At 40.6% G+C, this 26,424-nt stretch overlaps 1 protein-coding gene across 1 annotated transcript in view; it reads right to left on the bottom strand.

Annotated features, from left to right (window-relative positions):
• The window catches only part of TFAP2D (transcription factor AP-2 delta), a 61,943-nt gene extending 35,793 nt beyond the window's left edge, over positions 1-26,150 (bottom strand). The window contains exons 1-5 of the mRNA XM_008055870.1: positions 25,603-26,150; positions 24,088-24,585; positions 20,498-20,558; positions 10,419-10,584; positions 10,127-10,245 (exon numbers count right to left, since the gene is read on the bottom strand). Coding sequence (XP_008054061.1) covers positions 10,127-10,245; positions 10,419-10,584; positions 20,498-20,558; positions 24,088-24,585; positions 25,603-25,641 — 883 coding nt within the window. The 5' untranslated portion in view covers positions 25,642-26,150. The remainder of the gene's footprint in view (positions 1-10,126; positions 10,246-10,418; positions 10,585-20,497; positions 20,559-24,087; positions 24,586-25,602) is intronic.
• Positions 26,151-26,424: the final 274 nt, after the last annotated feature.

Here is a 26,424-nt window from a genome sequence, read left to right as displayed (position 1 = left end):
AGGGGATACCCTTATGCACACTGGAGTAGCCAACCAACTCCTGATCAAATCTCTAAAAAAATAAATATTTAATTCTAATTTGTGACCAGGCAAGTGGCTCACATCTATAATCCCAGCACTTTGGGAGGCTAAGGCAGGAGGATCACTTGAAGCTAGGCATTCAAGACCAGCCTGGTCAAAACAGTGATCCCGAACAACACTAATTTGTATTAAGCAGTATATCTACATTGTTATTCACCAAATATTCTTATCAGCTGTCACTGTAACAATATTGCTTTAAAAAATTTAGGTATAATTTACTATTACAAAATCCAGTGTTATTAAGTGAAAGCAATCATTTGTGTGTGTTAAATTCTAGTCACATTTCTATGATTTCAGTCTTATTTCCATGTGTGGGAGAATAGCACATTCAAATCTATGGGATTCTTCCAAGAAACACTTACTAGCAAACAAATTTGAAAATAATTTCAAGTCTGAATATGATATATTAAATAAATTGTTTTACAATATTAAATTTTAGAAAACCCTAGTGCTGAAGAACAAAGTAAATACAATCTGTTACGTTTTTCTCGAAGTCTTCTGAAAGGAATATATGCTACAACGCTGTACACCATATGATCTATGGCTTAGATAGGTGTCTTATAATGTGGTAGTTTCCCTAGTTTAATGATGATTTTGTTCAAACACCAACACTTTGCTTTTCAAAGTGAGAATTCTGTTCCCAATATCCTGCACTTAGCACCTAATTCATAATAAGTAATCAGTAAATATTTGTTAAATGAAAAAGCTTTAAAATGTTTTATTGGTTGATCACGACAATAGTCTTGTGAGGCACTCCTTCTAAAGAGATAAACTTACATATAATGGGCCAATTGTTCCTAATAGATAGTAAAAAAAAAAAAACAAAGGAGACATGCTATGAAAAAGTATACTTGTATAAGGGGATTTAGTATAAAATGAAGCTTGCTTTTCAAGTTAGCAGGGAAAGATTGATTGTCAATAAAAGGTGTTGGGAAAACTTAGTGGCCAACTGAAAAAACAAACAAAACTGGATCTACACCATACATCTAGCAACAAACAAAATCCAGATGGGTCAGAGATTTAAACATAAAAGATAAACCTTCAAAGTAATAAGATAATATGAAATAATTTTAAAAATAAATTTAGAATATAAAGACCTTTTAAAATACTGTAATAAAAACTGAAAACCATGAAATGTGATTATCAATATTAAAATGTTCTGCATGACAAAGACCTGAACAAAAAAACCCCAAACAAATGAAAACCTACGACAGCAAACTAACAAATGACAGTTGGGAATGAGAAAATTTGCAACTCATATTAGAGATATACTAACTTACAATAAGCCAGGGTTCCTAATACATACTGAGAACTTACAAATCAATAAGAAAAGTAATAAAAGGTACTTCATAAATACAAAATAAATAGATAAGCTCATAAAGGTCTAAGAAAATGTTCAACCTCCACAATTGATAGAACCTTTTTTTGGTCAATTGAATTAACAAAGATAAAACAATTAGTAGCAACCTGTTTGACTAGAGTACAGGAAAGTACTACCATATCAATGCTTCTTATCTCGATTGCTGATAGGATTATAAATTTTCAGCTACTATTGAGAAGAATTTGCCAATAATCTATCAAATTTACAAATGTAAATATCTTTTGACCCTACAATACCATTTCTAGGAATTTATTACACATATGTACCTGCATATCTGCAGAATTATAAATATAAGTGAAAAGTTATTAATTGCAGCACTAGTTGTAATAGCAACAGTCCAAAAACACCTGAATGATATTCAGAAGTGAACCGATTAAATAAATTAGGATACATTCATTCGATGGATGACAGTGAGTGTTTAAAAGAATGAACAACTTCTGAGCACTGAAAAAGATATAAAAATGAAAATAAAGTATGAAAAAAGAAAGTGTAAATAGTGTGAATAAATGTTATACTTTAAAAAAAAATAAAATGCACACACACATATAAACTTTAAAGGAAACAGAAACTAATAACTTTTGTTTTCTTCTGGGAGAGAAACTGAATGACTGGGGAAGAGTGTAAAAGAAGTATTTTAGTATGTACTTTTCTTTAACTTTTGAATGTTGAACCATTTTTTGCATTGTCTATTTAAAATTATTAAAAAGTAAAATTACTCCCTGTCTTGTTCTTAGAAAGACTTAATTCTGAAGTCAAATATTTGTTGTAAATTAAACATGGATGATTCCAAGGTTTCTATTGTTATTCAATAGGTGTTAGACATCACTAGGAATAGTCTGTAATTTGATTAGAATATCTGTGAATTTTGACAAATGTAAACAGTGGGAAAAAAGTAGAAACTGAGAGTTTGAATAGCCCATTAGTCGAGCCATAAACTTTAAAAGGAGAAATAATAGAAAAAAGAAAAGAAAGCATAAAGAAAAGAATGCACAGATGTGTTGTATGTGAGCATCACTATTTGCAAGAGTGAATAAAGCTGAATGAAAGAGGTCAAGGGAAAGACTGAGGCAAATAGGTTTGGATACATTTGCCTTTTTGTGCCACAGTCACCAAGAACAGGAACAAGAGTTTAAGGACACCCAAGCACATAGTTAGATACCAAGGCAGGTGTGTAGTATCTTATTTCTTCTGCCTCTGGAAACATATTTTCCTCCTAAAAAAAATGAATGGAAACATAAAACACAGACCAGGGGAGCAATATTAGGGAGTATGCAAATAATTTTAAAAGATATGCTTTAAGATGATGTCTAATTTGTCCTTAATATTGTATAATACAATCTCAGGTTCATTAAGACTAATTATTGAATATTGATAATCATAAGTTTCTAGATAATAGATAACAATAACAATATTGAATTGCTATCTAGTTACCAATTACCAAAGCAGAGTCTCCTAGAAAGAAACAATTCTGTGCCTAGAATAAGAAATTTACAGATAATATAATACCTACTGATCTATAAAAAATTTTTTTTCAAAAAGAGACCTTAAAATTAGTAACTAACATAAGTTCTGCTAGCCTAGATTGAGCCCAGTTTACCCTGGCAGTTCTAAAATGCAAAACTGTGCCCAAGAAGACATGTCAGTGCCAGAGCATGTGCAAAAGTGAGTACCAGGGCTCTTCCAGGTGACTATCTGACTAAAGTAAGCATCAATTAGATCTATTAATGCAAGGGGTCAGTGCACTACCCTTTTCATATGGAATACAGTTTAAAAGAGAACTGGAAAACTTTATCCCAAAGGTGCGATGAATATGGGAATATAATGTCTGGAGAAGGCAAGACAAGGAACTATTTGGGGAAGACGTTCCTTCTAGACACACAAACATGCTGTTAAGTCCCTCAAGGCTAGATCTTCATTTCCTGAAAATCCATTGCTAGTACCTGTGTGAGGGCAATGAGAAAATTAGTTCTGCTTTAAACTATATTTGAGAAGAATGGCTTTATGATGAGTATGCCCTAAAGATGTTATCATTAATATTTGGCAAAATGATTGTGGTTTGAAACTTTCAAGTCTCATGCAGTCAATAACACCTCTTCCTAAAGCCATAGACTAATCACGTCAAGAAAACTTGTTTAATAGATCTCATTTATAGGAAAGAGTTCATTGACAAATCGGTTGTGTTTTTCCTATTTACTGAAAATGCAATCATTTAGGCTCAAAATTAAAGACAGAAGGAAAATTATTTTGATACCAAATACTTTTTGGCAATTTAGCTGGAGTGGAAGAGGTTTTATAGGTTAATCTTGTAACTAACTAACTAACTAACTAACTAACTAACTAACTAACTAACTAGGCATCCTTTTAAAAGTATAATTGATGCTATTGATAATTATTTCAGAAAAGAAGAATAAACCAAGATTTAATGTTCCCCTAAATTTGAGAGATTAAGTAGCAGGAGAATATTCACTAAGATTTAAAAACCTTGTACTAGTGCACAAGGTTTTTTGACCTTGGACACAAGAAGTTTGAGAAATTTGTTCAGGATTCCTAGCAGTAATTTTTTCTGGGAGGTCCAATCCAATGTGAAAAACAGACTACTCAAGGATTGATATCTTCTTTCTATTCCTTTATTTACTTTAGTTAAATTCAGAAGCACCTCAGCAATGTGGCTGTTCGTAATCCATGCTACAAAAAGCAAATCCAAATGGAAAATATACTCTGGTGTTGCAAACCAACAGATCTGGCCTCTCATCCTTGCTGCTATCCAGAACAGTTCATCTCACCATGCCTTAGCTATTTTCATTTGAGAATAATGATAACTAAAATTTATTGAGCACTAACTTTACATTGGGCACTATGCTAAGTGCTTTGTAAACATTGTGACTCAGTCCTCACAACAAACTTATGAGGAAGGTATTACTATTGATACTACTTTATAGATAGGAACACTGATGCTTAGACAAGTTATATGTCTTCCCCTATAGCAAGTGGTAGAAGTGGATTCAAATAAGCTTGAACCACATTTTTAATTACGATACTCCAGTACCTCAGACTAGTAATCTTCATTTTTTTCTCCAGGATTAAAGTTTTATGATTCTGAGTACACCTTACTATTAAGCAGCACTCTTGTTTAGGGGGAAGGAAATTAGAGGGCAGGTTCCAATTTGTATTAAGTGCCTCTATACCACCCTATACACCTGGTGCCAAGGGTTTAATCTATGTGAATGTAGTTAATCCTACAAAAGACACACAGGGGTGGATGTGTGTACTGGACTATCAAAATTTTATGTACTATAGAGTTGTGCTTGAGAAGACTTCATCCACTAGAGACTGCATTTTCTATCATATCCCACCTTTACTCTTTCAATTAGATGTGGCCATGTGACTAGTTCCTATGGAATGTGGAGCGGTGCACTTTCACCACCATGCCTTTATTCATTTGTGAGTTAAATGAATAGGGCTTCTAGGACCAAGAGCAGGCCAGGCTATAGATGGGAGAACTCTTGAGTTACTAGTTCCTCAAATGAGACAGGGACAATAAGGAAGTCCCCCCGATAAGAAACATCCATGTCAGACTGTAATGAGTGAGAAATAAACTTCTGTTATCTTAAGCTATTGATGTTTTGAGAATTAACTATTGTAAAAACTGGCATTACCCTCATAATTTTAAATATTATGGTCTTTATTTATAAATCAGAGAAATTAAGTTCAGCAAGGTTAATTAACAGTTCAAAGTCATACCTTATTTCAAAAATGATATTATTCTCGGGGTAGAGGGTGGTGGGAGAAATACTGGGTCAAGGGTTAATAGATTTTGCAAAGGGCATAGAACAACAAGTTCACATGAGATACATGTAGGACAAAGTCTGGAAGCTTATATGTTTTGGAGCTAAAGACAAGAGCAAGAGTGACAAAAGATTTAAACTAAAAAAAAGAGTGCGTGGAGATCATACACGATATTTGGAACTAATTCCCTTTCTTTTCTGATATTTATTTATACTTCCATTGTCACACAAACACACACACACACACACACACACACACACACACAGAGAGAGAGAGAGAGAGAGAATTTGACTTGCTATTACAATAAACTGCCACCCAAGGTATTTATATTTGAAGACTAAAATAAGTTGTGCTTTCAGAACCCTGAGTGCCGCTTGAGAATATTATGTAAGCTTTTGCAAATACAGCAAAATTTCCCCAAAAAAGTGTCCTACTCAGGCAAACAGTATGTCTTTCTAGTAACACTCTGCACTGTCAGCCATCTTGGAAAGTGAAGAGAGTGCTGGGTAGGAAAGACCGGATCAAAGACTCCTTGTATTTGTTTTAGCCACCATCAACTCTGCAAACGTTGTTCTAAAGTAAAATTCAGAGGAGGAAGCTACAGAAATCAGCAATTCAAAAGTAATAAATATATAGTAAGGGTCCTAGAACAATAATATTGGCCATATTCCATAAATGTTTCCGGAGATAAAGTTATTGCCACTTTAGAAAAGTTAATCTGGAATTATCTCAGTGTCATCCCAGGAAGTTCAGTATATTGAATTAAGCAAATTTATGCCACTTATTTTTCAGAGACTGACATCTCTCTGATGTTGTAGATAGTAAACAAAGAAAAAGTGAGAACAATGAATTAACAAGGAGAAATAAAAAGAAGAGGTCTATAATAAAGCGAGGAACAAAAAGTTGTACTGAATCATTAGCTATATATTTAAGCCTCCTTCAATGAAAACACATTGGTAAAAGGGAATAGATCTGACATTACTTTCACAGAACTTGATTCAAATATTTCAATATTATTGTAGGTTAAATATACCTATGTTATATAGATGCAAATAATTTTTAATTATAATTAAAACAAAATGATAAATCCAAGGCAAGCATGAAAACCCAGAAATATCATGATGAAAACTCTTATGCAGTGACAAGGGTTGTTTCTGAAAAACAAATGTACATTTAATAATTTAAATTCCCATCATAAGGCACCTTACTGTTCATTGACTGGATCTTTACAAAGATTATATTAACTCTGCACAGAAAGCTTGCCAGGGTTCACACACACTATTCATTCATTGATATTTGCATAAAAATTTCATCAATGGCAAGGCTGTATACAAATTTTCCTCAGGAAGAGGCAGAGGTGGGTACTGTAAAGCCATACTAATTTGACTTTCATGAGATTTATTCTAAGTCTAGTCTATTAGGAATAAAGGTGATTGAATATTTTCTCTCTTGTGCTCAATTCTGAACCAAAATGGGGGTTATGATTGAATCACAGTTAACGTCTTGGGTCATTAAAACATTTGAAAAACTACTCATCTAGTCATGGCTACACTACTCTATAAGAGTTTCAAGCAACAGTTTCAAGAGTTAGTTAAGAAAAGTTAAATGACTAGGTATTGATGATTAAGATGCGCATATGAGTTCATGTAAAAAAAAATTCCAGGAGATAAAGGGAAGTTGTTACTGAAAAAAAAATTAGTATTCTATCTCATAAGACTATAGTTTTATAAGAAAGTTAGTGGACCATTTTAGATGCAGAGGAATCTAATTTTAGAGTTTCTAAAAATAAAAATAAAAAAGGTTGCTTACTTCTGCAAAAATATTTGATAGAAGGGAAAAAATAAGACCCAAAGATGTGGTCAATTCAAGGGCTTATGAACACCAAATGGTAAATATGGTGAAATTTGTACAAAGTAAAACCATACAAATGGAACAAACACTAGACCCATGTTGGCTCAAACAGGACCAAGGTCCTAAAAATACTAGTAAGAAGCATCAATGATTTCAACGTCCCAGAAGTTTCCATAATAGCAATCTAATCAGAGTTGGGTCACTATTATTCTGTATACACCTAACATCATTTGCAAGATTTCAGGGACCATGAGTTTGGTACAGAATATGGCATCTTGCTTGCTGGAAAGGAGTCAGCAGCTGTTACCACTAACTCAACTAAAATGTGAAAATAAAAGTTTAAAGGAGAGTCATCAAGAATGAGGTCACGCTTCTTGTCAGCTCAAAGTTATAATGAGGCTTGGCTTGTTTCAGTTTTGATGGTGTACCCTTATTCCTCAAATATTAGGTTCTCCTCATATCCCAAGATAACTTGTAGTTTTTAAAATTATAGGTCACGATTCATGACTCAACAGTGAGTTGAGAAGTAAATTTGTGAGTTTACAATGGTCATTTAAAAAGACCACAAAAATATAAAATAGAGTAAAAATATCAGAAGACATTGCACGTAGAAATAAACCTTTTAAAATTGTGTATATATGAGAATGGGTTTGAGGGTCATAATCTATGGGGAGTTGAGAGTTGCAAAAAATCCCTTTGTCCCTAAATCTCCTTTCCACAGTTTGTCAAAGTGCCTGGAATTCAACAGTAAAATATTTATTTCTCCATATCATGAGGATTTGAGGGAATTCAACAGCATGCAATTAAGATAATATGCATCTGGGAAGAATAAAATCTTGTTTCATGAACCAAGACTTTTAGTTATCTGTGAACAGATGCCAAATGAATAGAACACACATGAGGCGCTTTCATGCTAGGAGAGGAATGCTGAAAGACTAGGTGGTAAGACTTCAGAGACCATCCTAGAATTCCACATATTTGACGTGCACTCTTCCTATTGTACAGATCAATGATTACCACACAGGATACCCCGGTGCTCTTGGATACCATAAAAAGCAATAAGACTTGTGAACATACTCTTTTTGACCTTCCCTTTATACTGGCCAGTACTTTCACAGGCACCGTGGAGAAAAAAAAACATTTTTGGAGTCTTTAATTTTCACATCTGCTATAAATTTCATGAGAATTCATACTAAATCTGTCTCGGGTTGTGGAAAGGATCCCAAGGGACATTCAACTCAATGATACTTAAACATGATTATACATCAGAATCACCTGAGAAGTTTGTGAAAACACTCAGGCATAGATGCCTATGCCTTACTTCTAGATTGAGTTTTAATTGGTTTGAGTATGGGATCCAGGCACATTTAAAAATCACTTCTCAGTTGATTCTATTGTGAAGTTGGATATGAGAACCACTCAAGTCCTACCTTCCATATGATTTTTGAATTTTTTGTTCTCTATTGTATACTGAACAAATGTTTTGTTATATTTGTTTTTTTTTTTGAGACAGGGACTCACTTTGTCACTCAAGCTGGAGTGCACTGACATGATCATAGCCCACCGTAGCCTCAAACTCCCAGGCTTTAGTGATCTTCCTACCTCAGCTTCCTGACTAGCTGGGACTACAGGCATGTGCATTATGCCTGGTTAATTTTTTGTAGAGATGGAGTCTCGGGTTGACCAGGCTGGTCACGGCCCCTGGTCTCACGCTATCTTCCTGCTTCAGCTTCCCAAAGTGCTAGGATTACAGGCATGAGCCATCATATCCCACTATTTTGTTATATTTTTAAACACATAATTTTAACAACATTTTTTACTTAAAATGAGCAGGAATCTGTCTCCATTTTGAATAAATTCATTAGTTTTTTTTCCCTATTTTCCCTTTCTTTAGTACTCCAACTCATACGGGAACATTATAGGTTAGAGCCCTCAGTATGCACAGGCAAACACAGCACAAGACCTAGAACATGGCAATAGTAACACTTACTAAATGTCAGATGTCAATAATATTATTGTTGTGGCTGTCATTATCATGACTATAATTAGGGAACATAGCAAAGATGAGTGTTAAGAGCAAAATCATCACAGCAATTCTGCCAAGACAAATGTCAAGAACACACTACACAGTGTCATACAGAAAATGCTACATTCTGACAAACTGAAAAAAAAGATGTTTGTTTTTGTTTTTCACTCACCCCTTCCTATAGTGCCATACAGACAAGAAGCAAAGGCAAGAAGTGTCACAGACATGTTATAGTGAGACGTGGCAAAAAGGTCTCTGCCCTTCATATTTAAAACAATGGCACTTTTCATTGTGGAAGAACTTCCCTTTGATATTCAAAACCTTTCCTAGAATGTTTTTAAAAAGTTTTCAATAATATCTCTCCTTAAAAGAAGATTAAATGAGAGTGTGTAAATTTTAGACCTTACAGAAGAAACAAAAGGGGGAAAAAATAACTTCTGGGGATATATTTGTTTCCACTTCTTTTTCTATGTTACTGGTTAGCTTTAACCTCTCTGACTCAGCTTATCCAACTATAAAGCCATGGAAGTTCACCATGCCTTCAGAAATGTCTACTAGGATTAATACAATGTGCTTTCAAGCTCGGTATCATGCCTAGACCCCTGTGTACTCTTCCTAAAGGATTATTTATCTTGTAGATCATGTTGTACTGAATTATAATGAGTTAATTCAGATTTATTGAAACTCTAAAATAAACAATAATAATAAAAGTGACAATAGTGCTGTTAATTAGGGAGTACTTGGAGAAATACCTAAATCTTCTATTATCTTCTGGTACAGGCAAAAATTAGTAGATTAAATGATATTTTATGAATTTTTAAAGTCTCATATTAAATCTAATTTAATTGTCATTGTCAGGATTAATCAGGAAATTTACCTATAACTGTTAACTGACTTGCTTCATAGTACAGACAAAAATAAAAAAAGCACAATCTAACAAACCCGAGTTTCAAAGAACTGCCAATTATCCAGCATTACTTTGCTGAACTGAAAAGTCATACCTTCGACTAAGGAAGTGAGGAGGGTGACATTGGCTGCTTTCCGTCTTCCTGCTGGCAAGTTTAAGCCAAGCCTATCCAGTTTCTCTCTCAGGCAGCGGCCCCCATTCTTGGATTTTGCTCTGTTCAAAAATGAAGGAAAACTAGGTTTTGAAATTTCACATCCTGATGAAAACTGTAAGAAGACTTGACCACATAATACAACACTGAATGGAAGACATAAGGGCTGAGGGTTGAAGGTATGGCATCAGTACAGTCAGCAGACACACAGTGCCAGAAAACAGGATTGTCTTACCTTCTCAAAATGCCTCCCAAGAGTGAAGCATTGAGGCACTCAGGTGGTGAGAGGCGCCTCTTTACCTCAGCAATGGTCACCTTGTATTTGGAAGTAGAACTGAGAAGGGACAAACGGCCAGGGACAGAGCAAAACAAGTCTGTGGGGTTGACCACACAGGTACCACCTTTGGGGAAAAAAGTAGGCAACATATTAGTGACAGTGAGAGAAAATAGTTACCTGAGAGGCAGTAAATATCAAGAGACTATTCTGGATTTGGAAATACATGATCACTTATACGTCACCGAGATCATCTCAGAGAGCTGCTCTGAATATGTTCTTTCAAATGCTACTCAGGGTATGTTTGTCCAGTATTACATAGAAAATGTTTGTGAGGGTACAACTGTAATTTTAGAAAAAACTGGCATCCTATGGGGTGCAGCCTGCTCACCAGTGTTAATTTTGGCAATATCCATGCCAAGAAACTCTTCAATTAGTGAAAAATCTAAATTTCTTTTTTTTTGTGAGGGGTTGGAGTCTCACTCTCTTGCCCAGGCTGGAGTTCTGTAGCACACTCATGGCCTCTTCAGTGTCGACCTGCTAGGCTCTGGGGATCCTTCCACCTCAACCTTCCAAGTAGCTGGAACTATAGGCACGCTACCACATCCAGCTAATTTATTTATTTATTTATTGTAGAGACAAGGTCTCGTTAAGTTGCCAGGGCTGGTCTTGAAGCCATGGGCTCAGGCAGTCCACTCACCTTGGCCTCCCAAAATGCTGGGATTACAGGCTGAGCCACTGAGCCCAGCCTGAATTCCAAATTTTAACCCCACAAAGGGTAGGTATTATTTATTCATGGTTGTATGCTTATGTAAACACACAGACACACACAAACACATGCTCACAATGGATGAAAATTTTTCAAGCAAAACTCACTGTCTTTTCTAAAATGTTTGAGAACTACCATCTCCTTTCTTATATCCATCTACCAACTAAAAGCACCACAGCCACTCAATTCCAAATACCACTAAAAATCATTTGCCCATTGCCAGAAATTTGCAATCCATACAGTTGATGAAACGTTAAACCATCTACCTCTATCATATGCCAGTCCTAGGTATCAGCACACACAGACACAGTATAACACCTAGAACATAGTCACAGTAACACTTATTAAATGATTATTGCCAATAATGTTATGTAGTAATTATTATTGTCATTACAAGTATTAGGGAGCAAAGCAAAGATAACTGTTAGCAGCAAAATCACCAAAGCAATTTTGCCATGCTAGGGTTCCTGGAACAGCAACTTTCTGACTCCAAGGTCCAGAAAGCCCCTTAAGCTTCAGTCTCCTCCATGAACAACAGTGCACACTTCCTAGTCTCAGGCAGCCTACAAGAACTGAAGTAGACTTGAGGACCCAAGGGTGATCATCTCTGAGGAGTTTGCTGCTGCCTAATTTTTCTCCAATTGCAAAACTCCTGAGCCAATGTCCACTCTGTTAGCATGGTGGCTATACGGTTCTGGGATCCAAAACTCTAAGCAATCAGAGGGTAGAGTTTTAAGGTTTAGAGGCAAATTCGAATTCAAAGTTGGTTCTTTTGAGCATACATTTGATTACTTCAGCAGGGGCAATCTGAGGACCCATCTCCAGAAGTGGGTCAAGATCTATGAGGGGAAGGGGGGGCGGGTAGAGAAGGTGGAAGAAGAAGGGTAGAAGAGTGCTGTCCAAAATCTTTTAACTCAAAATGTGTACTTCAATGGACAGCATCAACATCTCCTAGGAGCTTGTTAGAAGAGCAAAATCTCAGACCCAGCTCCAGACTTTCTGAGTCAGGATCTACATTTTAACAAGAACCTCGGATGACTCATGTGCTCATTAAAGTTTGAGAAACACAGAACTAAACTAACCACTTTCCTCCCAGATAGTTCCTACCTCTTTTTACTAAGTAGCGCAGATGGAATGTTACCTCGGTAGTGGAGTGTCTGGCATTGAGATTTAGGTGTGTTCTCTGAACACAATGGCTAAAAAACTTGGGAGGACATTTTAAAAACCACTGGCATTCTGGGCCTGGGGAGAGAGAACAGGCTACGCTTGCCTCACTCAATGTTTCTACCCCTGTACTTTCTGGAATTCTTCTTGGCTATCTTATGGTTACGCGATTTCCCACCCCCGAAAGGGCTGGAGGCCAAGATCTTTCACCCTAAGAATTCTGAAGCTGAATGCTCGAAAACTCTCCTTCCAAAAAATAAATAAATAAACATGAGAGAAGATTCTGGGAATGCCAGGGTAACCAACCATCCCTAGGCTAGAAGATGAGTCCTGTGCACTTGGTCAAAACCCCCATGCCAGTGCCTGGAAATCTGCCTTCAGTATGAAATTAAAGAGGCCATAATCTCAATTGTCAAATTAAAATACATTTCTTGGCATCAAACTTGTAGCCAATCCCATGGAAAACTGTGCAAATATCTGCTTTAGAGGCTAAAAATGCAAACCCTCCTGAACTTTGCCACTTCACATTCCCAGAGAGTTTTAAACCAAAGTATAATAACATTAATAAAAAAAATGTTTCCGCGGATTCCTGGACCTAAGTCCACTGCTTCACTTTTGTTAATGCTTTCCCTTTGTACCTACAGACACAAAATGCATTTTAAAAATAAACTCTTAAATGACTTCTCAAGAGTTGAGAAAATAAGGTAGGTATCAATGAATCAAGGTTTTAGAGTCGTACTGGAAGAATTATGACCCAATTACTTCAGAAACTAGGTGAGTCTGAAGCAAAAATATTAACCAAACAAAAATTAATGTCTATATCCAAAAATCACATAGTCTTCTTCTAAAAACAGGCCTCTACCTACAGTCACTGTGAATCATAAGCAAATTTATATTCTGACATAAACCCTTCTCTTGCACACAAGCCAGTATACAATTGAGGACACAAGAGACCTCACCCAAATTGCTAACAGGTTTCAAGTTTCTTGTGAGTAAGAGAGTGTTTGAGTATGTATACATATTGCTTTTGTGGGGGATAAAGGAAGGGATGGACTCAAGGTCATTGGGTTAGGAACCTAATTTAGGGAAATGTAGATTATTATTTTTGTAAAAGAAGGAATTACATCAGGCTCTCTCCCATTGGAAAACTGTCCCTTTTTGGTCAAGCGAACCTCATGTGCTGAAAGCCAGCTGCTTTCAGGGAAGCTACGGAGTCTGCTACCCAGCCATGTGCTAACTCCCTGGGCTCCAAGTCTCTCTCCTCCATCCAGGTTGAGCTTGTGGCTTATGCTCAAGAAGGCATTTATTAGGTAAGTTACACAGGCTGCATATTAAGAGTATGCTTTATGCACACACAAATTGCCTGAAGGATTTATTTTGTATTCAGGATTAGCCATCAACTCTAGAGTCTTTTATTTTTTATGTCACAGCATCTTTAAAGGGAATTTCTGTTGCTTTGATACTTGGCATTGCTGCAGCCTTGGGGAACTCTCTAGTCCTGGCTAAAGATTTGGCAACTTGTAGAGTTTACAGCAACATGGGGAACCTGATATCCTTCTTCTCAGTGATTTGTTTTTTAAGGAGGTAGAAGTAAGTAATAATAGGTCAATATAACCAGATTTGGAATGAGGGTACTGAGAGGATGGGACTTCTTTAGGGGGATTGAAAGACTACGGATGGTAATGATGAGATGTGAAAGAAGGGACATCATGAACCAGTAGACCATACCAAGCCATTCACAGTAGTCATTCCCAGTGTGACTAGCTGAAGCTCCTTGTGGTGCTTGTGTGGTGTGTCACCTTTTATTGAAGTCATGTGATAATCATTCTAGATCCAGCACCCTGCTTAGGAATGCCTTTGATGCTACAACCAGAGTAACCTGGTTGTAGAGTTCATCTCTTTACCATTCACAATGCACAGAAGTGATACTTCCATGGAAGTCACTACTTTTACATTTGTAATTTGTAGACAAGACTTCCTATTTTTCAGTGATGCTGCAAATTCGTAAGAGTAGCTATGGTAACAGTGGTAAGAAATCAGGAACTTATCTACGAAAGATCACTTGTCTGGGATGGGACTTTCGTAAAAGGGATAGCTTTACCATCGCTGCAAGAAGATAGCCGGAGTCTTACTGTAGATGTGACAAAACCAGACACAAAATATACAGATGCAGATTCTCCAACTGCCATACATTGCTAGATGCCACGCGGTTTGGAGAAGCACAGGTTGGCGGTTGCCTTACTGGGGATGGTTTTCCGTCCTCCCACCCCGGTGTCTGCAGGCACAGCGTGGGGTAGTGGAAAGAGGATTGGGGTACTAGTAGGAACCTGGCCAACGAGCGACCCACGCCCCCTTGGGAGAGCAACGCTCTGGGTCTCCGTTTGTCCATCTGAAAAATGAAGATGTTCACACCCGCTGTTCTGATGTACTGATGCTTCAACAGGAAACGGTGGCACCGAGCTCGCCACCGGAGGAAATGCCACTCAAACCCGCCACTGTGTAAAGCAACGACCACGTTGCAGGGTGTGAGTTGTGAAGCGCTGCAGCTAGATGGGAGAGACAAGCGCTGACGCCCAGGCGAGAGCGTTTCCTCTTCCCATCCCAGGCTATTAGGGCAGAGGAAACAGCGGCGGCTGTCTCCAAGGAGCTGCGGCTCCCCGGAGCCCCTGAAGCTGCCCCGGAGCCACACGCGCAGCCGCCCCTGCGCCCCCAAGCACACACCCGGGCGCGGCGAGAGACCCGGCGCGCTCTCCAGGTGCGATCAATACTTCCTCGCGGGCTTCCGGGCGCCGGGCCGGTGCGCGCAGCCTCTCCAAAGCCACAGCGCCGCCCCGCTCGTCGCAGCGTCGGTGTTGACATAATTAGACCAAATCTTGAGAGCAAAATAAATGCTCTGTTCGCCTTACAGCCAAACAGATGTTTACAATTCAAATGAAAGAAATACAAACGGCAGGGATTTTTCTTCTCCCCTTCTTCATCTCCAGTGATCGCTCGTTTTTTTCTGACACATTAAAAATGTGTAAGCGATTACAAGAGTTTCCTGTCCCTGTTTGTTCTGCGGTTGCATTTCTGCGAGGTGCGCGCGTGAGCTGGCTGGGTGGGATTCTCCTCGGCTGCTTCCCCTCTAGCCTCTCACCCTTCCCAATCCTCCTCCCCCGTGTTCCTCCTCCCCCACGGCAGCAGATATTAGTTGTAATCAAACAGCAAAGAGGTGCAGACTTAATTGCAATCAAGGAGGACTTTGATGATACGTCAGCAGCCAACGGTGCAGTTTGGGGGAAGGGTGTACCATTCACAGGTATAACGGGATTACCAGGGCCTAATGGGCTCCTCCTGGTGCAGATTCCTGGCCGAACAAAAGAAAGGGAGGTCCGCGCGAGCAGGCCGGCTGGTTTCCTGTGGCGCTGGGTGTGTAATGGTGGGTGTGGGAGGATTAATCCCCATTCCCCAATGCAGAGACTGCTTTGATTCTTGGCAATTTTCAAAGCAGTCAAGAAATTAAAGCAAAGGCAGTAGGCTTTGGGAAAGCCACCTTGCCCCCTCCACCGCCCCCCAAGAAAGATTTCTAACAAACCATGCCTCCAGATGTTTTGATATCAGAAGTTTTAGGCTTCCTATGAAGGCGACTGAATTTCATACCTGCAGCATCTGCATCTGGGGACTAAGGGAGCAGGCGAGGCTTCAGGTGTATTTGGCTCTGTTTTCACCCACAATGGCTGAGCCTTAGTGATGAGTTTGGGAGAGTTGGAGAGGAAAGATTCCGGTGAGTCGCTCTGGAATTTGGGGGCGCTGACAAAGAAAAAGGACAGTCTCCTCCAATTTTACTCCTTCCAGGAGCTGCTGAAAGAGCCGACGGCTCTCTCCAACCTTGATTCCAAGGTTCAGGAACCTCTGAAACCCAGAAGAAGCGCGTCCCTCCTCCCCAAGCAACCTGCGGGCCGCCATTACGACGACAAAAGGCAAGACTGGTCAGGTCCATCCATTTCGTTTTGGGCTGACTGGGCAATTGAAGCCAAAGCTCCAATTCAAGGAAATCTTTTTTTTTTTTTTTGAGAAATTAAATCAGATCTGACAATGTTTGTACCACAGCGTAAATGCCTTTGCCTTGGCGTGCCAGTCACCTCTAAACGATCTGACAAACTCCAGCTCTCTTAAAACGTGCGGGGTTCAGATCATATTAATTCCCCCCAAATGTTTTGATTCAAAGTAGTTTGTATTTTGTGTAGCCACGGGCAATCGAGAAAGCGCTCCTGCCTGCCCGTGGCCGGGTCCGCTCCCTCTCCGCGTGGCCCAGAGGCTACGGCGGTATTTAAGCTTCTGAAATTAGCCTGGGGCTGCAAGGCAGAATGATCACAAAGAGAAACAAGGGCGCTTCCCCTCTTCATTTTTTTTCATTTTTTCTCCCCTCCCCCCCTTTTTTAGTTTGCCATCCCGATTTCACAAAAGAGACCAGGACCAAAATGTCACCTTCCACCCACGAATGGAAAGACTGGGTCCTCTCATGTCACCTCCATCCTCTTCTGAAGGCCACAGCCCACTACCCAAACGAACCCTTGCCCCGTGGTTTCAACCTGGATCCACTCATTATAAGCTTTATCATCATCATCGTCATTATTACTCTTCACTTATTATTAAATACTCAGAGCAAGAAATAAAAGGGACCCGCGCCTGACAAAAGGGGGGGGGGGGCGTAAGGGAGCCTCAAAAGATTCACGGGGAAGAGTGGGTTTTCCTTTCTTTCTTTCTTTTTTTTTTAATGATTAAAAACACAGACGACGCCTGTAAATAGAAGCCCCATTTCTTCAAGAGATGTCTTTTGAAACCCGGCATCTGAATATTCAACGAAGGCAAAGCTTCGCTCTGTACGTACAACATTAATATGATCTCTGCAGAATTTGCTACTCAGTAATATTAACATATCAAAGCCGACGCCCGAGGCGAAAGAAGCTATCGATACGCGAGCACAGGGTAAAGTAAAGATTATTGGTTCTGATGGTTGGAGTGTGAGAGCTGCGGGCGAAATCGCGCACACCATTAACCGAGAGTGAGCGCGCGGGGAGCGGCGCCTCCGAGGCGGTGGCAAATATTTTATCTAGGTGGTAATGACCTCGCCGCCACCGCCCCCTCTTGCACGCATTCTTTGGCAACCAGGCCTTCGTTACAGACAAAAACAGTGTAACTGCCACTTAGCAAAGTGAGTCAGGGCAGGGATATTTTGTTCTTTACAAGCTGAAGTGGCCAAATTTAAAGAGTAACTGAGACCCCGCCTCCCACCCCCCAGTTCTCCACACCCCGGCAAACCAGCAGTTTCCCTGACGAAACTCATGAAAGGTACGCAGGAATCTCTATTTCTTCAAGAAGCACATTTGAGAGTCTTTGGAAGTGAACTCTATTTTTTTTCCTCCCATAGTAAATTCTGGTAATCATTAGAAATGTAAATGTATCCAGGAATATAGTAGGTAAAAGAAAAATGGAGAAAAGGTTTACTTTTCCAGAAATTGTGTTTTGTGTGGTGAGTCATCTGTAGAGCATGGATTGGAAAGAAACAGACATTCTCATCTAAGCTGTTAGACAGTATTGGGTTATATGAGGGATGGCAGTGAAGCAGAGCTCTTGAATTCACCTCCTCCTGATTTTTGATGAACAAAGGTAATCTGAGTTATTGATACAAGGGTTTCTATGCACTACCATGACAATAGAGAAAAGAGGTTCTCCTAGGAGTTCTTTTTTTTTTTTTTTAAATGGGGAGTTATGAGTTGAGGAGCTAGACGGACTCCTTTTAAAGCAACACTTCCTTGCTGTCTACTTGTAAATTGTCATGAACATTGATTGTTTCAGAGTAAACAGATACATACAGACACACGCCCTTGCCTCCAGGGCAAACCAGGTTAACTGACCTTTCTTTAAGACACAAGGAAATTGAATAAACTCAGCAGCTAAAATCTGAATTCCTTCGAAGTGGAGGGGTTAGGGTTTAGTCAAACGATACAGAGATAAACCCCAAGTTACACCCCTTTCTCTTTGCAGCTATGCTGTTCTCCTATGATATCAATGTTTGGTTTAAAGTAGCAGGTTCAGTAATAATTTTTAGATGAAACGAAAAGGTGCACCGAATTCCGCAAGAACAACAAAGGTGCTCCGAATCTACAAGAACAATAAAGCATCATCCAGGAAGACTGTTTCTGTGGTTCTGATAAAGTAAGACAGCAGCTTGCACCTTGTAAAAGCTTTGGCCTTTCTGGGAAGGACAGGGTGAGCGGGGTAGAGGGTGTCCCCTAAATCTCTCGTCGGAAAGTCAATGGACTCCACAGCCGCCTCCTCGCCTACTCCCACTCTCGGCCTGGAGTAACGTCCACGCTGTCAGCTTTCGTACGCTCAGATGCAATTTCCACGCATTTGAGAAGGTCATCTTTGGGCAAGTGCGAAACTGAATGCAAACCTGCCATCGCGTGAGCCCGGCTCTGAGAGCGAGATTCCGTCCCTAATTAGTGGCGCTGTCCTTCAGCACCACCGACATCTCTATGCTCCCCGAGTGCTCTTGCCTCACCTTTAGTTTTACCCGCCCCGACTGACAGACCCTAATCAGCACTTCTCACCCTGTTCCCTTTTCACTGAATGAGTGAGTGAGTGAGTGAGTGAGTGAGTGAGTGAGTGAAGAGTGAGTGTGTGTGTACCTCCTCCAACGGTGTGTATATTTTGTTTCAATATTCACCAGTCTTGGGCTTATTTTGTGTCATTTCAATATGGCTGCGTACAAGCCTGGCTGGCAAGCTTAGCATTGCTCATCTAAAAATCTTTATGGATCAATACCAGTAGGTTTTAAATATATATATACTTTAAATCTTCATAGGTGAACAACAAAGTTGAACAGCTCTTTTGAATTTAACATAAATGTAAGCTCCAAGTAGTCACTAAGACAATAACCAAGTTTCAAAAGGAAAGCACTTTTTGTTTTCTTTCCCTCTCGGTTTAAATGGAGTTTTACACTGAACAATAGAATATGGAACCTGTACCTTAAACATAAAATAATCTCCTGCTTTCTACCAGTACATATCTCTATCCAGAAAGGCAAATCTTTCAAGAAGTTTTGAAAAGAATAGAGTTAGACTAAAGGACACTTATTTGGTACCATCAGAAGTGACTCCGTTTTTAGTGGTTTGGTTACTAAAGACAACTGCAGCCCTGGAGCAGGAATTAGTCTTGGTGAATAGGCCACATCTTATTAATTCATATGAAGTTGGGATAACAGCTGGTCCTCCTTGCCTTGTGTGCTCCTCGGGTTACTCAGCTTGCTAGGAAAATAAACTTCAGAGGCTCTGAGTACAGTGAAGTGGGGAAGCCAGCAAAATCTGCACTGCCTTGAGGCCTTAAGAATGTCATAGTTCAAAACCTTTTGTCAAAATGGAACATCTGAGGTGTGGCCCCCTTCCGTGCCTGAGCTAAAAGCAACAGCTCTCTCCTCTTACCTTCCCCCCCCCTTCCATCCATGGGTAACTCTGGATTCAGATGTTTCCCTCAACAGATGGGAACAAGAAAGCTTTGTCCAGTACAGTTAACACCACCACCTCCTCCTCCCTTCCCTTAAAGAAAAAAATGTTCTGGACACTTAGAAAAATAAGGGCAGCTACAATATTGGTGTTTCATTAGCCTCCCCTGAAGCCTCAATGATCTAGCGTTTCACAGAAGCCCTCAAAGCCTCAAGCTAACACCATCACCTCAAACATCCAGACTGTGGCTGGCACATTTAGGGCTAAAATAGACCAGAAATTTTGCTTGAGGATGTGATATTAGTGTTGGGGGAAGGAGGTGTGAGAAGCTTTTTTCTTTTTCTTTTTTGTCCCTAACTTTGATTCTGTCACTGCTCTATGAGGAGCAGCAAATAACTGCTATTTTACAAGTCTTTGGGGCACAGACTGGGTTCAAGCCTTAATGGAAGAAAGAAGACTTTTTAATGTGGGTATACCAGTGTGGGACTAGAATAACTGATTAAGAGTAATTTTTTTTTTTACTCATCAGATGAGGAATCTGACGTTTAAAAGCACACTAGATTTTCAAAACAGAGAAACAGAGTAGATAAGAATGTTATGGTCAACACATTGTTACTTACCTCTTCTTATCACTCCACCTTGGCCATTAAGAACAAGCCCACACTGGGCTTCCACCGAACCCTTAATAAAAGAAAAAGAAATAAAATCATTCAAATAGATACTGATAGGTATGATCACATGGGTAAAAGTCTTTTAGACTGGCCCATTCCTGAACCCTATCTCAGTAGACATTTAAAAGAAACTGCTGAGCTGAAGCAAGCTTGCCAGCAAACACAATTTTAAGGAAAAATTGCAAGAAAAACCACAATCTAAAAGTTGTATAAATCTTAAGGTATGCATTTTACATCACCATACAATATTATGTACTTCAAAGTGCCTGGGAGGCTTTCATCTTGGCATAAGAGAATGAGAAACCCTTTGAGTCTCCATCAAGGCACACAGCACATATACAGCGTATACTCAGCACTTTCTGAGTGCAACAAATCACACTTGGAGTGTCAAGTCTGGGACTGTGGGTTTCTTGGGGACTCGGAGGAGCAGCTATTTCACATGCATGATTCAAGATATTTTATGGAGGTTCTGTTGTACCCCAAATGTGGGAACAACCTATAATGCTACCCAAAATGGGTCTTATGAAGGAAGTACCTTCAGGTTCACTCACTGTAGACCTTCAAGGTCCTAATGAATTGAGGACTCCTTTGAGCTAGGAAGAGTTTGCTTATTTTTTATTACAAAAAATAAAAATTTTCTCCCTGTGTCTGTCTTTTTTTTTTTTTCTGAATCAAAATGTGTTAAAGGCTCATTTTCCTTTACAAACAAACGAGGTATTGGACATGAAAGAGGCCTTGAAGGGTGTTAACCTACCCAACAGCCCGTGAAGAGTTAAGTAAATGCGGAGAGAGTCGGTGCATAATAAAAACCCACTTTACAAAACAACCTTTACAACCCTGGCTCCCATTCGCCTCCCCATTTTCACCATATTGAGGCAGGCCTGCAAGACCCCCCTTTTCAACCTACTCACAAGCTCTTTCTTATTTTAAATGTTCTGCCTTAAAGTGATTATCAAATCAATATGAAAAAAAAAAACTTAGAGACTAAGCATAAATTAAAGCGGTGATGGGAAAAGGTGTGACAGTTTCCTTTGTTGGCCATAGCAAATCTTTTTAGGGGACTCAAAGATGGAACTGAAGCCACAAGACTGTTTGCATCTGTTAGGCAGACTTAGACCGCCCTCCAAACCATTGGACTTTCACTTAAAATTCTGTGCAGGGAAAAGTATATTTACATTTGTTGCATTTGAAATGAGGCATATGCTGATGAATGTTTTAAAAAGGAAGAAATAAAAGGAGAGAGACGGGTTTCTCCCACACATTCCCTCCCCATTTCTCGTTTTTAAAGTAGCTATGACTCTTTCTTTTTCATTCTGCCAACTAGGTCCAAGAAGAGTGGAAGAAAATAACTTGCCAGATTGACAAACTTGCTACACAGCATTTATAGGTAGATTGATAGATAAATATAGACATATAGTATGATATGTACCTATATGTATATATCAACGTATGGACATATACATACATCATACACCATACTCTATTTTTTCTAGTGCCTTGGAGTGTGTCCCTCAGTATGAATAATATTACCTCAGTATGAGTAATAAAAGAGAAAAGGGAGATTTAAGTATACTAAAAAAAAAAAGAGAGAGAGACAGGCTGAAGAAAAGGTTTCAAAATGTCTGAAATGTAGATGGTAAAGTGTCTCAAAGCTCTCCAAGGGAGCGAAAGCCCTTTCCTCCCGCTCTTGCTCTCCAGCGCACCATTTACAATGTTTATTTTCTTAGAAGAAACGAATCTTGGTTTCTTCACTTAACAAACTTTTCCCCCTCATAAGTAAAACATGTTGTTTGGTCGGATGACATTGCATAAATGACCAGTTGAATGGCACTAAGTCGAAAATTGGATAAACTACGGTGTCCTTTTGCACGGGATTCGCTCTTTGTTTGGTGCTTGCAAATGTTCTAATCCTCTCTTTTGAAAAATGCCCGGCTTTGTGCCTAGCACAGAAAAAAAATTTGTACAGATACAAAAAAATCAGCAGCAGACGTGGCTATTAAAAGGAGTAAATAGGTTTTAGTTGAACTAAGCATTGAATGGCAGATTTTTTCCCCCCTCGAGACATAAGGGGATCCTTGTGAAAAATGGAAAAATGCCCTGAGCGTATAAAATTATTTTGTGAATATAAAAGTAGAAAGTCAAGGTTTATGGAGCCAAATCTTTTTTCTTGTGCTCCGATCTTGCGGCCATGGCCCTTTGTTGGAACCGTAAGAGCTTTCGGTTTAATTTAAAAATAATCCCTTGCTCAGAGGTAAATGAGGGGGTAAGATTTTTTGTGCGCAACAAGGGATCTCTTTCGTCTCCAACTTGTGCTGTTGGAATATTTCCCCAGTTGTCGTGGAGAGTATGCAGAAGGTGGCCAGCTTTGCACAGACTGAAAAAGTAGGGACTTGCAGGTAAAGCTGCCCTTTCAGCTAAAATCAGCTACAAACTTGGGTCATTTGAATTATTTTTCTGGACATGTGTGGGCTTATTTGTTTGAGTGGTGTCTATGATGATATGATCGCATAATTATAAATTCTATTGTTGGCAAAGACTGTGCAAAAATGTGTTAAGAAAGTAGAAGAGAGATCATTGGATTGAGCGTGATGACCTTCGCCATATCTGAATTCCTTCCTTCTTTCCTTCCTTCTTCCTTTTATCCCTTCCTCTCTTCCTCCCTTTTTGCCTTCTTTTCTCACTTCCTTTCTTCTCCTTGCCTTCCTTTTCTTTCTCCTTTCTTCTCTCTCTTTACCTCTATTTCATCATTTTTGTCTTTTTAAGGAGTATCATCTCATGTAAAATGTAATGGCCTGAAGAGAAAAAATAAAGCTGTGACATTCAATCGGGCTGTGGGTTTGGGTGCACATCAACCAGAGAGAATTAAACTCAACCCTACACCGTGGCACTCTGATTGTCTCATTGGGGTTGATTTTGGAGGCTTTCATGAGCGGTTCTCTGCTTCCCTCAGCAATCTAGTGTATTGGGTGAAACTTCTACTCAAGCTCAGGATCCCAACAACTTCCTGAGAACAAACCAGGCCCCCATGTATGGTATGATCCCCATAAGCTCAGTCTGGGACAAATGCCTAGGACACGAGGGTAGACTCCGTGAGGAGAAAGAAGGGTCATCAACTTATCAGGTCTTACTATGAGTTCAATTGGCTCAACCCTAGGCTCCTTGATCTCCTCCACCCCATCTCCTCAGGGTCAGAAGTGTCGATTCACGAAAGACTTCTGAGAGGACAAACTGTAGGTGGGGGCCTCAGCTAGCCCTACTCCCGAGCGCCCAGGTGAAGTGACTGGATCCAATGAGAGGGAAAGAATGGGTACACTCCTCCTCTAATTGTTTTGATAACTTTCCATAATTGTGTGCGTGTGCGCGCGCGCGCGCGCACGAGAGAGGAGAGAGGGGGGAGAGAGAGTGAGAGAGAGAGAGAGAGAGAGAGAGAGAGAGAGAGAGAGAGGAAGGAGACAGCTTATAGTCAGAGCATTAATAGAGCGGGAGGGGGGAGGGAGCGAGGGGGGAGGCGCAGACAAATTCGCCGCATGCTTATTTACCTGCAAGTCGTCTGCTCCCGCGGCGGCCAGCCCCCGGCTGGGCCCTGGCCGGAGTCTTTGATCTGGGTGCATTCCATACTGAGAGCCATGGCTCATGAGGGACAGGTCGTGGCGGCGGTAGGCATCGAGGCAGCCCAGCTCCCGCCTCTGCTCGTCCAGGCAGGACGACTTGAGCGCCCGCGCATTGTGCAGGTTAATAAAGTCGGTGGGCTCCCCGTGGTGGATCTGCTGGTAGTACTGTTGCGAGTGGTGGAGCGAGTTCAGAGAGTAGGCGTCGGGGGTGACGGCCGGGTGGCTGTGCTGAAACTCGTAATGGAAGGACTGGTGGTGGAGCGGGGTGTACTGGTGGTTAGTGGAGAAGTAGGGGGACGCAAACTCGGTGCCGGTGGTGGAGTAAGTTAAAGGAGAGGAGGAGGAATAGGCGACAGTGGAATTGGCTACGGACTCCAGACAGCCAAGCTGCATCAAACGGTAGCTGTTTGATCCGTCGTGACGTATCTGGAAGGAAGAGGGGGAAAAGGGAGAGCAGAAAAACTTGAGGTTTGTCATTTTGCAATCGAGGCGCGGCTCTCCCGGAGCCAGGAGCTTTCTCTGGCGCTCCAAGGAGGGCGAGCGCTCGGACTCGGGCCGAGCGCAGCCGGGGCTCCGCGCCTTTACCAGAGGAGAGAGCCTTGGCGAACTGGGGGTGGGCGGCCTCGTCCTCACAGTCGAGAGAGCGGAAAAAAAAATCCCCCACCCTATATAGGTGCGGGTGACACCACACACGCACACACACGCGCGCACACACACACAGGCACACACATAGACACACATACACACACACACGCACACACGCAGCCCCTGCCCAACTTGGGCAGAGAGCTGGGTGCCAGGAGCCAGGCTTGGAGCTGACTCCGGGGCCGCGGGGCGCAGAAGAGCGAGTCCACATTCGGAGAGCGCCTCTGCTTCTCGGACCCGGCACCAGCGCCGACATCCCGCGCCGGTCCAAGCCGAGGTGTTCGGCCGGGGCTGCTCGAAACCATGTATTTTAAAAAATCCAGTCTGTGCAAATCGTTCAACTTGCTCACATCCCCAGTCATTTGGGGATGGAAATCCAGCCCCCCCTTTTCTGCTTTCTTTTCCTTGAATAAGCCTATTCCAAAAGGGGTGCGTTGTACCCCCCCCTTGTCCACCTACTGCTCCCCCATCAGTCCTTTTTCTTTGGCTTTCTGAAAATCTTTTTTCCATCTCTATCAACTTCTTCTCACGCCCCCCCCCTTTATTATTAGGATTATGTTTTCCCGCTCATTATGGCAAATGTTTCTTAACGTGGCAGAGTTGCCCTCCCTGGCGACAGATGTCATAACGAACTTTCTCCCCTTTCCTTCCTTAACTTCCCCCGAAAGCCAGATTATAATTAAACGTAACGGTCCAATATAGATTAGAGACAGGGGAAGCTGCCACCGCCGCCGCCACCGCCGCCGCCGCCACACACACGCGCGCTCAAAAAAAAAAAAAAAAAAAAAGTAATAATACCTCGGCATCGTGGACTAGTCCCGGAAAGGTAGTTGACATGTTGGGTTTCTCCGAAAGCTTACGATGCAATTTCCCCCTCCAAAAAAAGAATCGGGAAAAAAATCCAAACTTCTTGTATTTTCCAATTTTTTTTAAGGAAAAAAATGTTCTATAGATAGAGATCTAAATGGTAATGGTTTTGCCCGGATCAGATAGCTCCTTGCCTCGTACCCACTTAAAAACCTGTAGGAACAAAATTTTCCCTCTGCACAAAAGCAGCTCCCTGGAACAGATTTTGTACTTGCTGAGTATTTCTTTGGCTGATGTCGTAGGTCCCTTGGTAATATAGAAGTTTTGAAAATTAAGCATCAGCACTGAGAACTGGGAGGACAATAGGCAGAAGAGATTTATCCCAGGAGACAAGGAATAAATATTGTATCTTCGCCTAATAAGGAACTGGGGGTTCTTTCAACATTTTTATCCATTTTTTCCAACCTTTATCATGCTTTTCTATACCGACTGAGGTGGGGATTCATCTCTGTGGAGAGCATTTGCACACATTTTATTGTGAAGATACAGATCCAGCCCTAATATGTGTATATTAGAGATAGAAATATATATTAATTAAAGCTTCCTTTTATATGGGTAAGTGTTCGTTCCTATTGGTTCCACTCCCTGGATGCTGAAAGCTGCTTTTTCCAACAACCACCAGGATCAATTTTGCCCAGATTGGGGTGTCTGCCTTCGCCCAAGTGGAAACAATGCTGCTCTTTCCATATTTACAACGAATTTGGGTTCTTTCCCCCTTTTGAGAAGGCAAAACCAGGCGGTGGCTTACACTTT

The sequence above is a fragment of the Carlito syrichta genome, unplaced genomic scaffold (genome assembly GCF_000164805.1).
Source record: "Carlito syrichta isolate Samal-C Ts95f unplaced genomic scaffold, Tarsius_syrichta-2.0.1 Scaffold301997, whole genome shotgun sequence".
Lineage (NCBI taxonomy): Eukaryota > Metazoa > Chordata > Mammalia > Primates > Tarsiidae > Carlito > Carlito syrichta.
This window is presented reverse-complemented; position numbering and strand designations above follow the sequence as displayed.